This window comes from Epinephelus lanceolatus, chromosome 13, assembly GCF_041903045.1.
Source record: "Epinephelus lanceolatus isolate andai-2023 chromosome 13, ASM4190304v1, whole genome shotgun sequence".
NCBI lineage: Eukaryota > Metazoa > Chordata > Actinopteri > Perciformes > Serranidae > Epinephelus > Epinephelus lanceolatus.
The window spans coordinates 44,229,335-44,242,958 of record NC_135746.1 but is presented as its reverse complement, the minus strand read 5'-3'; the positions used below and the strand labels follow the sequence as shown (position 1 = coordinate 44,242,958).

At 40.2% G+C, this 13,624-nt stretch overlaps 1 protein-coding gene across 3 annotated transcripts in view; it reads left to right on the top strand.

Annotated features, from left to right (window-relative positions):
* The window catches only part of cd2ap (CD2-associated protein), a 260,040-nt gene extending 248,803 nt beyond the window's left edge, over positions 1-11,237 (top strand). For all 3 annotated transcript variants that reach the window (XM_033619722.2, XM_078174115.1, XM_078174116.1), the window contains one exon: positions 9,475-11,237. In XM_033619722.2, coding sequence (XP_033475613.1) covers positions 9,475-9,516 — 42 coding nt within the window. In that variant the 3' untranslated portion in view covers positions 9,517-11,237. The remainder of the gene's footprint in view (positions 1-9,474) is intronic.
* The last annotated feature ends 2,387 nt before the right edge of the window (positions 11,238-13,624 follow it).

Sequence of the window (13,624 nt, the reverse complement as noted above, 5' to 3'; positions counted from 1 at the left end):
TAGGACAAGTTCGTTAAATCACAACGTGCGACGCCAAAAAAAAAAGACTGCGGAATACAAAATGGCCAACTTCCTGTTGGGTTTAGGCAATGGGTCCAAGAGACTTTTTTGTGTATCTGGGCATGATACAGGTATGTACCAATTTTCGTGCATGTCGGTGAAACATGCCGCGGGGGCTGCTGTTTAGGGGGTGGCCAAGTCACTTTGTCCCGCCCATAAACAAAAGCAATATCACACCATAATTTACACGAGGACTGAAGCGGACACAAAAATGGGCAAGTTTTTGAGTATGTTAAAGCCCCCAAAAAGGCAATTTATTTGTCAGAAAAATAATCTTACTTTCTTACTAATAACGAAAACTCGCTATCTGTGGGTGTGTCTGTCTGTCTGTCTGTCTGTATGTCTGTCTGTGTGTCTATTCCACGTTTTTCTCCTCACTGACTTGGTCAAGCCATGTGAAATTTGGCACAGTGGTAGAGGGTCATGGGAGGATGTGAATGAAGCAATATTACATCAATTGGCCAAAGTACTACTGTACTTTCAATAAAGCAATCGTAATATCAAATTCACAAAAACGCTGTCTGAATACATTGCTCTTCTTAATGGGTTCAGTTGACTATTTAATCTGCAATTTCCTATGACCCGTATCCCAAACACACACCACGTGAAACTGTACGTGGGCAACTGTGCACTCAGTGGGTATGGACTAGTAATAATAATTCCTTCAATTTTAATAGGGTCCTGGCACTGAGGTCGGTGCTTGGGCCCTAATGACTCATGAGGCTTCATTCGGCCGTCACTAGTGGGCACTATGCGCAGGTTGAAATATACCATCTGGAAGCAAGTCTGATAACAGGCAACTGCTGTGTCCCCGGGCATGCATCTCTACACCAGCCCTGCAAACTGTTGGCAAGTTAGCCCTTTTACCACTGCAGGAACTTTTACCCAGAATTTTGAAAAACCTCTGTGCATTTCCACCGAAATTACCCGGGTAAAAAGCTTTCCCTCAACCCCAAATTTACCCTGGAAAAAGTACCTAGTATTGGGGTAGGACTTTTCAGATTACCCAGAGTTCTTGAGGGGCAGGGCTGTTTGCCGAAGAACACTGATCAGTGGAACACACACTTGCAGCGTTCCGCACTTCCTGGTAGGGGCAGCCGCTGCCCCTACCGTTACTGTAAGTGACATTAAACCTTAGCGAGTAAGAAGCCAATACTTTATCCATACATGTGTTCAGTAAGCATGAACATGTTAACGTGCAGACAGCGATATTCAATATGCTCCGTCCACAGTCTCTCATCCACCGACACTAACGTTATGTCTTATACAAGGACAGCTAGTTCAGCTGATAGCGAATTGTTACTAATAAGCTCAAATGACAGCTCTCTGTACGTAGACTAACTTAGTTTGACACTTATCTTAAAATACTCTAAAACTTAGCTGCTGGCTGAGACAAACAGCCCCAACTCTTTACCAGCACGTAACCAGACAGGAATGGCGGAGCCAAATACAGGGCACATGCTGAATCATCTAGGTCATCATGCTAATTTGAATAAATTATCCGGAACTTTGAGGTGCAGTGGAAACGCAAACCTCACAGATTACCAGGAATTCTTTTACCCAGGTAAATAAATTCCTGATAATAAAAGTTCATGGAAATGTTGGTGGAAAAGGGGCTGTTGTCTCCATCAGAACACACATGGCTGCACACAAATGCAGGGAAGTCATATATATATATATATATATAAATCCCCAAATACATTTGTGAATCCTTTTTTGTGCATTTATTAATTCCCACTGCATTTATTCATTTTGAGACTGTTCCAACTCCATACACCCCTTGCTCATGCAGCAGGCTCTGAGGCTCCGATACAGACAGCCCTTTCCTGGATTGCAAAAATAGCAAAAATACATCAGTGACGAATGTCTTAATATTATAGCAAATTAGAAATGGAGTTGGTGAAAAAAAACTGTACAAGATAATGTTTATGTAACCTAAATAAACAAGAGATATATCTTCTGTCTCCAGTACCGATAGTAGAACCATTAATGTGGGAGCTCATCAGTACCACGGTCTTTAATATCTTGGCCCCAGGGCCCCTTAAATAATGAGTTTCAGTACATATCCCTACTTGGTGTGTTACCACCACCTATTCAACAGTGAAATAATTGAAAGCATGGTGAATTGGGTCACCCACATGCGCAAAACAAAATGGTGACCCACACAGACTCCACAGCACCAACAGAGGTAAAAAAAAAAAAAAAAATCTGCAGGGAGTTCAGTTTATACAGGCGTGACACCAAATTACTTTTCAAGCAGTGTCACTGTTGCAGACAAATTTCCAGTGTTGATTAAAATCAGGAGAGTTTTGCTAAGGTTGTGGCATGTTCCCTCAATCTTGATGGTTTGGTGTAAAATGGTCATAAAACTCAGAACTGTCTCAAGTCAGTCTTTATCTTGTCTAGACGTTCTGATAAAACCAAGCATATTTAATGTGATAAGTTTTTGGTCTTGGCTCATGCAAATAGTAAAGTTCGATGATGTGACCACTGTTAACCAACAGATGTGCTCTCTCTCGCACCACACAGGAAGCGGCAACATAGGTAGAAAGTGTACAACGGTGCCTCTCTGACATGTTGTCCCATTTGTACCATGAGAGAAAAGAGAAGAGAAAAACAGTGGGCAGATTTAGTTGCAGCCCCGCCTTTAAATAAACTTATATATATAAGGTCTGACACCATCTCATATCTCAAGACAGTGAATCATGCACATTGTCCTTAGATGTAAGGCAATGGTTTTACAAGTCTTCTTGTGTATGGTAGGCATTACTTGTTATGAGTAATGTGACAGAGCCTTCTACAATTAAAAAGAAATAACCCTCCTGATGTCATAGCCATGTCTTTAGGGCTATCTCAACAGAAGCTTGAGACTTTAATGAAAAATAAAAAAAAGAATGTGTGTTTAAAACTTGAGTTTTGGGATCTGAGAGAGGTAGGCACTTAGGAAGCAAAGGCTCTGACATATCTTACCTGCCCTTGTGGTTCCACTTATACTACAGTTGAGGGAATTGAGTGGGAACCGTGTGAATGGAAATCGAAATGATGCAGAAAACAGTGGGGATACCAAGCCCTACTTAGAGCCTCCTAGAAATGTGTGGAGACAGAGAACTGAAAGCCCAATTTTTGAATGTTTAATGCGAAGTCGGGTGAGGGATGTTGAGATAATCCCATAGAGGAGTTTTCTAAATGACAGTGTTGGCTTCTTGCCTTGTAGCAGAGGGTTCTTGGTGATGCTGAAGGGAATGATTACAATCATGTTTAGAAAAATGTATTTGGCAGTTGGTTCAAGTAAACCAGCAGTGGTTCAAATAAGTTCATGTTATAGTGATAGTGATATAAGTTACAAATTAACAATAGCAAATGAAAAATCTGATTTCCAGTCATCATTTTACATCTAAAAAAGCCATTTTAACATGTTTTATTTGAGTTTTTGTCACATTATACTACTTAAGAAAAACAGAGAGCTCCAGCCAGTGTTTTTCTTTCAGCCAGGTCAGCTACCTCTGTTATTCACATGGCTGCCATCATGCTCACCTTGAGCCCCTTTTCCACCAAGCAGTACGGTATGGTATGGTTAAGTTCGGTTTGATTTTTTTCCGTTTCCACTGTGAAAAGTTGTGGATAGTACCGATGGAACCGTTTCGTACCATTACCATTTTTGGTACCCCTTCTGTTGGGGTACCTAGCACACAGATCTGGTACTAAAAGGTGGAGCTGTGAACACTGCAGTCCGGTGCTTGGTCAGCAGCGGACGGTCACTCCACTCAGGTCTGAGTTGTGGCTGGTTATCAGGGAGAAGCCACTGTTCATATCGTGGAGAGTTTAATTAGTAAACTGTAAATATGCAATGAAAGGATGGTTTGCTGCATTAACTCGCAATGTCACTCAATGAACAAGCTGACAACGTGACTCAATCAATACACCTTCAATATTCCATATGACAACTTTGACCATTACTTTAGTTTTATATGACATACACTTTTATTAAGGAGTGGATCTTCAAGCCTTGATGTGTATTAATTTCAGCTGGGTTATGTGAACTGCATATATTAATCCTCACTCGGAGAAAAGAAAAGGGTCGTGTAGCGTCAGGCCAACGCAACACTACGCCCCTGAACTTGACTGAGAAGAACTAAATGCACAAACCCGCTATTTTTAAATATAACATGGATAAAGACTCTCACTGCAGCCTGTTTTGTTTTATTCTGAAAATGTTGGCGTGCCTCTGTGTCATCGATAATAAGGAAATACAGTCAGTGCTGGATGGAGCAGTGAGTGACAATAACCCCGCCCACATTTAAAGGTACGGTTTGCAGCGGAAAGAAGTCTATGGCCCTGTTTAGACGACAACGGTTTTTCTAAAAACGGAAAAGTCTGTCCTTTGCATTTTAAAAAACTTCTGTGTTTATATGACGACGTTATTGAAACGATCCCCGTTCACACAGAGCCGCAAAATCTACTGGAAACGCTGTAGTATGCACCCCAGGCCAGTGGGTGGCAGTGTATATTTGCAAAGCAACACCACGGCATGACGTCATGCGCCTGCGCTGAAGCGCCTTCCTCTACAACGCTGTGATTACAAACCAAAACAAAGAAGACACAATGGCGAAAGCATGTACAGATAACTTTGTCTGGATGGACGACGAGGTGGAGTTGCTACAGTAACATATCTACACTTCACTTCAAATCAACAGGGTGAGCAGCACAAACAGAGCTCAGCATTGTTGTTGTGACGGTCGGCATGCCTAGTGACTGGAACTGTAATGCGCATGTGCGAAAAGTCTCCGTTTTCAGAGCAACTACATATTGCAAGTTTACATGACAACAGAGACGCTACCGTTTCCAAAAAGTTGCACTCTGGAACCCGTTCTCAAAACGTTGCGTTTTCAGGCACCCAAAACGCTGCTGTTGTGTAAACGATCTGTCAAAACGCAACTAAAGTTTACCGTTTTCAGTTGAAATCGTCGTAAAAACGGGGCCTATGTCTGAAGGTTACTTTCAGTTCCAAAGGAACCATACCGAAAATGTTTGGTGGAAACGGGGCTTTAGTGGTCCCTGGAGTTTCCCTTGCCATTCATTCTGCCTCTCTGTGCTCTGGTGTGACCCAGCATAACAGCTTTGACAATTAGATTGTTCTGGTGAAACAGCGGTAGACACAGCTTAGGCCATCCCAGCATGATGCCAATACAAATCAAACCACAGGATGAGAGAACCCCTACAGAGAGCCCCAGGCATACACAGTCCCCACACACACACACACACACACACAGAAACGTAACTGCAGATTTGTTTTACCCCCGACAGTTAATCTCTATTTCCACAAATATTTAGAAAGAGACGCAGACCAAAGAAAGAAAGAGCTAATGAAAAGCATTAAAAGGTTGCCACCACATTTGTTGTTCCTTGGGACTTAAGAGCTTCAAATACACTGCCTGGCCAAAAAAAAAGTCACCACCAAAAAAAAAGGTCATACACTCTAATATTTCGTTGGACCGCCTTTAGCTTTGATTACGGCACGCATTCGCTGTGGCATTATTTCGATAAGCTTCTGTAATGTCACAAGATTTATTTCCATCCAGTGTTGCATTAATTTTTCACCAAGATCTTGCATTGATGATGGTAGAGTCTGACCGCTGCGCAAAGCCTTCTCCAGCACATCCCAGAGATAGATTCTCAATGGGGTTAAGGTCTGGACTCTGTGGTGGCCAATCCATGTGTGAAAATGATGTCCCATGCTCCCTGAACCAGTCTTTCACAATTTGAGCCCGATGAATCCTGGCATTGTCATCTTGGAATATGCCCGTGCCATCAGGGAAGAAAAAATCCATTGATGGAATAACCTGGTCATTCAGTATATTCAGGTAGTCAGCTGACCTCTTTCTTTGAGCACATACTGTTGCTGAACCTAGACCTGACCAACTGCAGCAACCCCAGATCATAACACTGCCCCCACAGGCTTGTACAGTAGGCACTAGGCATGATGGGTGCATCACTTCATCTGCCTCTCTTCTTACCCTGATGCGCCCATTACTCTGGAACAGGGTAAATCTGGACTCATCAGACCACATGACCTTCTTCCATTGCTCCAGAGTCCAATCTTTATGCTCCCTAGCAAATTGAAGCCTTTTTTTCCGGTTAGCCTCACTGATTAGTGGTTTTCTTAAGGCTACACAGCTGTTCAGTCCCAATCCCTTGAGTTCCCTTCGCATTGTGCGTGTGGAAATGCTCTTACTTTCACTATTAAACATAGCCCTGAGTTCTACTGCTGTTTTTCTTCGATTTGATCTCACCAAACGTTTAAGTGATCGTCGATCACGATCATTGAGGATTTTTTTCCGGCCACATTTCTTCCTCGAAGACGATGGGTCCCCACTATCCTTCCAGTTTTTAATAATGCGTTGGACAGTTCTTAACCTAATTTTAGTAGTTTCTGCAATCTCCTTAGATGTTTTCTCTGCTTGATGCATGCCAATGATTTGACCCTTCTCAAACAGACTAACATCTTTTCCACGACCACGGGATGTGTCTTTCGACATGGTTGTTTAGGAAATGAGAAGCAGCTCATTGCACCAGTTGGGGTTAAATAACTTGTTGCCAGCTGAAAGATAATCGCCCATGCAGTAATTATCCAATAGGAGGCTCGTACCTATTTGCTTAGTTAAATCCAGGTGGCGACTTTTTTTTTGGCCAGGCAGTGTATTTGTGTAGCCAAAGTGGTTGCAGTAGATTAGAGTTACTGTACAGGACCAAGAGAATGATTCACATGGATGATTTACTGCTTTCTCTCTTTCCCTTCCTCCTTCCTTGCCTTTCATATCAGAATCTAGCATCATTCAAAATAGTCAGAGGGTCATATTTGAATCAGTGAAGAGAGTGCATTTGATATACACTTTATCTCTGTTTAGACCTGCTCAAGCTTTGTCTATACTGTGAAGAGAGCCTGTCTTCTTCTGTCCATAATATGTGGAGGAAAAGTGTTTGACTCTAAAGGAATATTTTGTTAACTGAATATGAAGCAAAGGATAAAGATAAGTACCTACCAGCACCTCAAAAGCTCACCATTTAACATGTTAGATCTTGTTTGTTTAATCTGGATTTTATTTTAACCCCAGGTCACCAACCCAGTCTTATGCTAAAATAGACTAGACTCTAGATTACTATACAGACATGAGAATGGTATCCATGTAATCATCAACTCTTGGAACAAATGGACAATAAGTGTATTGAACAATTCTTCTTTACGCCTCCACACCGATGACAGCCATGGCCGGAGGCATCGTGATTTTGGTTGTCTGTCCGTTTGTACGTCCTATTGTAGTGAACACGATATCTCAAGACCCCTCGAGAGGATGTCCACTTGGACTCAAGGAGGAACTGATTTGATTTTGGTGGTCAAGAGCCAAGGTCACTGTGACCTTGCATCGTTTCATTCTCATGAATTCAATACCTCAAGAACACTTTCAGGGAATTTCTTCAGATTTGGCCCAAACATCCACTTGGATTAAATAATGACCTTGTTAGAATTTGGGGGTCAGAGGTCACTGTGACCTCACAAAACATGTATTTGGCCATAACTCAAAAATTGGACAAAATGATGAAGTGATTAAATTTTATATTCAAAGGGTTAAAGAGGACCTGTTATGCTTTTTGGGGTTTTCTCTCTTCTTTAGTGTGTTATATAGCATTTTTTTGCATCCATAAGGTCTGCTAATTAAAAAACAAAAAAACAAAGTCCAGGCTAAACAGAGCTTTCTCTCCCCACAGACACACAGTTTTTTGTCATTTTCATTTTTTACATTTGCTAAAAATAAAGTTTCTTTGACGAAGAACGTATTTGTCTTTTCTGTATTAGTGGGTTTTTTGGTATAATGAAACCTTAATGTTCAGAATTGAGTTTACACAGTTGTATCTTATTACATGTCATAAAAACTCACTCTTCTTCAGTTCTATGCCTCAAGGGTTCATAGTTATACCTGTTAAGTTGTGGATGTTTTGCAGGGTGTATGGATTCAAACAGTGAGGCTGTAGGCCTGGATGGTGTATCAAACATTTAGGATGAACTGGAACCTGGTTCATTTCCCCAAAACCTAATAAGTAAAAAGGAGACATGGCATACTGTTTTATAAGTAAGCAAATTAAGACTCAGGAGACAGCATCATTGCATAGAGCAATACTGATCCAGGAAGCAATATGTGTTTTACAATGAAACTTTGATTTCATATAAATGATGTGGAGAAACTGTGGTACATTGGTACATTGTACATATTATAGATGACAAACAGGTGAAGATGATTATGAAATGCAGCTGCATTTTAGTAGAATGTTTTCGGTAAACATGACAGCTAAGGCATCTGAATGTACAAGTAATTTTTATTTATTTATTTGTGTATAATACAGAAATCTGTCATCTTTATCTGCTGTGGTAAAATTTATTAATTCACAGGTTAAACTTGTGTGGTTTTAATGGGGATGTGTTAGTAGTTGGTATTATTACCCAACACAAGCTACATAAGTCTGATCATAGATGAGCCTGCTTTTATTTTGAAAAAAGGAGTTATGCTTTACACCACTGCATAAACAGGTGAGTGCTACTGTTGGTGTTTTCACGTTATGTAGTTAATTGACTATATTGTAAGAAACCTTTTGTGCTCTGACGCTGTGTACTGTGACATCATTGTGTTTTACAGAAACACTTTTCTGCCCATTATTCAACATCATATCTCAGGAACAGAAGGGGAGACATTTGGTCAGATACTGAGTTGGTGACACTTACCTTAAAATTGTGCTGATTGTGTAGATCTTCTGAGATGCCACGGGGAAGATGTGTGTGAAGCATCCATGTTTTAATCGAAACTTGACTGGTTTGCAGAGTCATACAATGGCAAGATAATAATTCTAGTTTGAACTTGGCTCTGTATGTATTCATGCTGTTTCATGTTGAAATGAGGTTATAATAAGTTGTGGACCTTTGGTGGTTAACTTCGGCTGGGCTGCTCTAGTGTATGCAGTGAAATTCTTTGGAAATCTTTGAGGATGAAGTCTTATGATGATTGATAGTCATGACTCAGTGAGCACTGATCCAAATTCAAACTTTAGAATAAAAAACTCTAGACAGTGGTCTGGCCACACAAGTCAAGTTTCTTTATCAACACAGAGACTCATTGTGCTTCTTGAACATTTTTTGACAAAGACATTGGCTGTTCAGCTCACATTCTCCTCCAGCACGTGGCTTCATTGTCATTCCAGTTCTCCTAATCCCTGCCACTAAAAAAATCCCCTACCCAGTGGTACATCTCCACCATGATGTTGGCTGATTGGGACTTACAGCACTTGGTGTCACTTTACCAGAGTTGGTGTACTTTTACAGTATTCCAATCTTCATACTGATTGGGTTGTGTTACTGTGCTCTTGCAGATGGAGATAGAAAAACTGAAGCGAACTGTCCACTCCACGTGAAGCCCACGTTCTAATGAACAGCAAGCCTGAAGGTCTGGCCTGCCAACCAACCAGAGAGCAGGAAGGTGGTGATGGATGAATAGTTGAATGGATGGGGAGAGGGTGGGGAATCAGATGAAACACCTTGAGCACAATCTTTCTTCAGTGATCTATGAATATAAACTCTCCCCATATTTGTAAGATTTACATTTTGCACATATAAAACATTTTCAAGCTAGATGTAATTAAGTTACAGATGTATATGTTTCTCTTTTTTCTTTTCACTGTTTTATATTTTGCCAATACAAAAAAAAAAACCAAAAAAAAAAAAAAACCGAGGCCTTACTTCAGACTACTGCGCTGGACTTACAACTCTGCCATTCCTGCTCTCTCCCCGTCACTCCAGCGTTCTTCGAGCCCTTTAGGGAGGAAGTTTGCTCTCAGTACTACTGACTTGTATAAAGCAGGGGACGCTTGTTTTCATATTTTTTTATGGTGCACAAATAGTCGATTTTAAAAATGAGAAAATGATAAATTTCAGTTCACATCTTTTGATCCTCATGGCGTATGATTTTTCTTTCCTACACTACGCCTGTCAGCAGTACTCCACTTCAAGGCTGCGGCACTTGAGAGAGAGCTGTGCTTTCATTTGTCTTTTATATGGTTTCTAGCATTCCTATCCAGGGTAACACTACTGTGCCTGTTAAATTCAAAATTATATTAAATGTTTGTAATGGGAGCTTACATATACCACGATGGTGTCTGGAAATATTGCAGCATGATATTGTATATCTATATTTTTTAAGTCTACTGACATGCCTAGTCAAATATTATGTAGAGGACCTCTTCTATGCTGGTCTCTTCTATTTTTGTCAAACTGTTTGACCCGCTGGGAGTGTTCTCAGAGGTTTAGCCATAGTCAGAGTCTGCAGGTAATGCACACACAATCCACATACAAAAAAACTACAGAGAAGAGAGGAAGGAGAGGCTGCCCTCTTCACTTATCAAGGTTGCTGACCAATACATCACATCATCATCTCTGCAACCTGCATTTAATGTGGCCATCATCCCTCTAATCCCTGCTGCGGCCCATTCTGCCTCTTCCTCTCCTTTCTCCCATCCCTCTCTGATTCACAGTGAATCATGATCTAAGAGAGGCCTCGTCTTTCTGCTCTGTAATGTGTTATGCATGAGTATGCACAGCACTCATCAGTCGTCCTGTCCTTATTGTACATTTGTCTTCTAGTCTGTGTTTCTTCCCACATTAAGGACACAAGTGAAGCTAACTGGAAGCAAAGAGCAGCAATTTTATTGAAATAAACTCACATTCTCCGTATCCTAACTCTGTTTGAGAAACAAAGAGTTAAAGCCCTAATGTGAATTATTTTTATGTGATTGTATAACCCTTCAAATTATTCACTTGGTGGATGGTTTTTTGTATGCAAGTTAGTGCAATCTGTGTCTGCCAGTGGCTTTTCAGCCATGCTAGTGTCAGAGTTCAAGAAAGCAATTGCTATCTGTCTGTCAGCTGATTGGTCAGTTTTTAGTCCTGTCTGAAATATATGAAATATAGTCCAATACCACACTACCAAAAACCTGCAAAAGTAATGACATTCCCGTTGGCCTCAGCTGCACTTATTGGTAAAAACGCAAATGTTAGCATCCTTACAGTACACACTTAACTAAGTTAATCCTTATATCTGTTAACATCTCTGTGTTAACATTATTGCCCGACCAACACTTAATTTTTCAGGCTGATAGTAAATATGTGAAATTAAAAATAAAACTAACAACACGTTGGCCTCTCTGAAATAGATTTATACAAACACATAACAGTTTTCATAACAATTACATTTTTCCAATTATGACAAAGACGTGCTGAGTCAAGTATTCATATTGAGTCTGACTTTTTATAGCTAAAAAATCCACTCAAACTTAAGTTCTCTTTGCAAACAAACAAACAAAAAAAAAGGTCATGTTGTTTCAAAACATCTCTTGGAGCATTGTAGCGTTGAGCTCAAATGCTAGCATGGCTGACTTATAATCTTGTTTGATAACAGGCTAAAATCTACAAATCCTACACATTCCAGCTTTAAGATGAAGCTCAGAACGGAAAAGGAAATGAGTCGACACTGTACACTGCTGATTTTTTCTGAAAGCATTTTCAGTGGTACAGAACTATTGTTGCCCCTCTGGCTCCTAATCGCTATTAAGAAGTGGATACTTTCCACTGCAGGTAAGTTCAGTTAATGCATAGCACGATGTCAGCTGCTCTCAGTCGACTCTAACTTGTAGCCTTGGGCTCTGAGTGTGGTTCTGAGCTGATAAACAGCTTATCTTGGTGTTGGGATACTTTTAAGAAAGTAACAAGTGTAACCCCCTCTGGTCTCTGTATGGCTTAGAGGAAGGTTTCAGCTCTGAGTGCTGATCACAATATTTACAGCAGGTTTCATTTCCAACTCAAATGTTATCTAACTGTTTTACATCTACCACTATGTACCACAAGTACAGATTACTGTTATTCCTTGTTTTCTTTTTCTTTCTTTTTTTTTTTAAATCTCTTTCTACATGTCTCACACATGTCTTAAAGAAGTGTTACATTGCTTTGAAACATCATCAGGCTTCCATGTGTTCTGTGTGTGCTTGCTTTTGCTGGCACCTGCTAACCGAGTACATGATGTTAAATTCTGAACTCCAGAGTGCTTTGACCTACTTGATACTGTTTATCTGACCTTAATGAGCATGGCACTCATGCAATATGTTAATGCCTAACATAAAACACACTTCCTTTTAGCATGCAGTTCTTAAACCATATGGCTGGGCTATGAAATGATCACATTGTGGGAAAGAGGGACCAGGGGGTTTGGGTGACAGCTCTTCATGTAATATCCGTAATATAGCTTAACTTTCACAAATTGTACATTCCAGAGTTTGACATCAAGAGAGGAAGAATCTGTGTGCATATAACATTTTTTTCAAGTGATTTTGTTTACAAGAGCTGTATTCTTGCATGAGCTGAGATTCTTTTCAAAAATGAATAAATATAATCTTTATTTACTGTCACAGACTTTCTTCTTGTCTTTGTGTTTGAGTTGTGCACCACTTATTTTCACAGTGAACCTGAAGACTTTGGCGTCCTTGAAGTCTTAAAATTGGAGCAAATTTTGGAAATATTGAGTGAAAAAAAGATTGACTTTTCAGAGGAGAGCAAGTTTCTGGGGAAATACAGCTTCCAGTAAAATCAGCTCTGGGTGATGGTGTGTTCAGTCTCTTACAGTATCTATGGAGCTACATTTGTTTCTTTATTATTCAGTCAAACAGAGTAGGTTTTGCAATCAAAAAATGTTTTATTGCAAGTTAAAAATGATTAATTAAAAAATGCAAATCCAAAAGTTTTGTTTGCAATTCCTAAAGTTTTGTTTGCAAATCCTAAAGTTTGTTTGCGAGTCTTTTTTTTTTTTTTTTTTTCATTTGCAAGTCAAAAAGTTTTGCGAGTAAAAAGTTGAACCTGGTGGGCAGGGCCTAAACTGAAAACTGTAAGACACGTCTCTATTGGCCAGTCTCAATCGGAATGACAGCTTGAAAAGCATTTTTTTTTCTTCTTCTCTCGATTGGCGGATTGCAAACAATTTAAAGGTGCATACCGCCACCTACTGTACAAGAGTGTGCAACATCATGTCATTTAGCCTGTTTCTTAAATTCTACTCATCAGCCTAGTACGCTTGCAAAGCAACATGTGAGTTCTGTAGTTCACGGGGAATTCAGTGCAGGAGCTGTGGCAAAAATCAATTCTGAAACCAAAGTTTTTTGGGCTCCGGTTTCCAAAAAAATTTCGTCCATGACTGGGCATGCACAGGGAGTAGTCGACTCCAAGAGAACTCCTGGTGGAAATATACATTTGTATTTAAATCCGATCGTCCAAGTTTAAATTTGGGTGAAGAAATTAGAGTGCTCAACTTGATTTTTTATTTCAATCACTTTTTCTGCAACTGGCATCAGACTGTGCGCTTCAGAAACGGTAAAACGCCAGACATGCGTGGCCAGGTGAAGAATGCAAAACCTGACACAGCTGCTGCTCATCAGGACCCTGATGCCACGGGAGAATGGGAAAAGTTTTCTGAAAAGATTG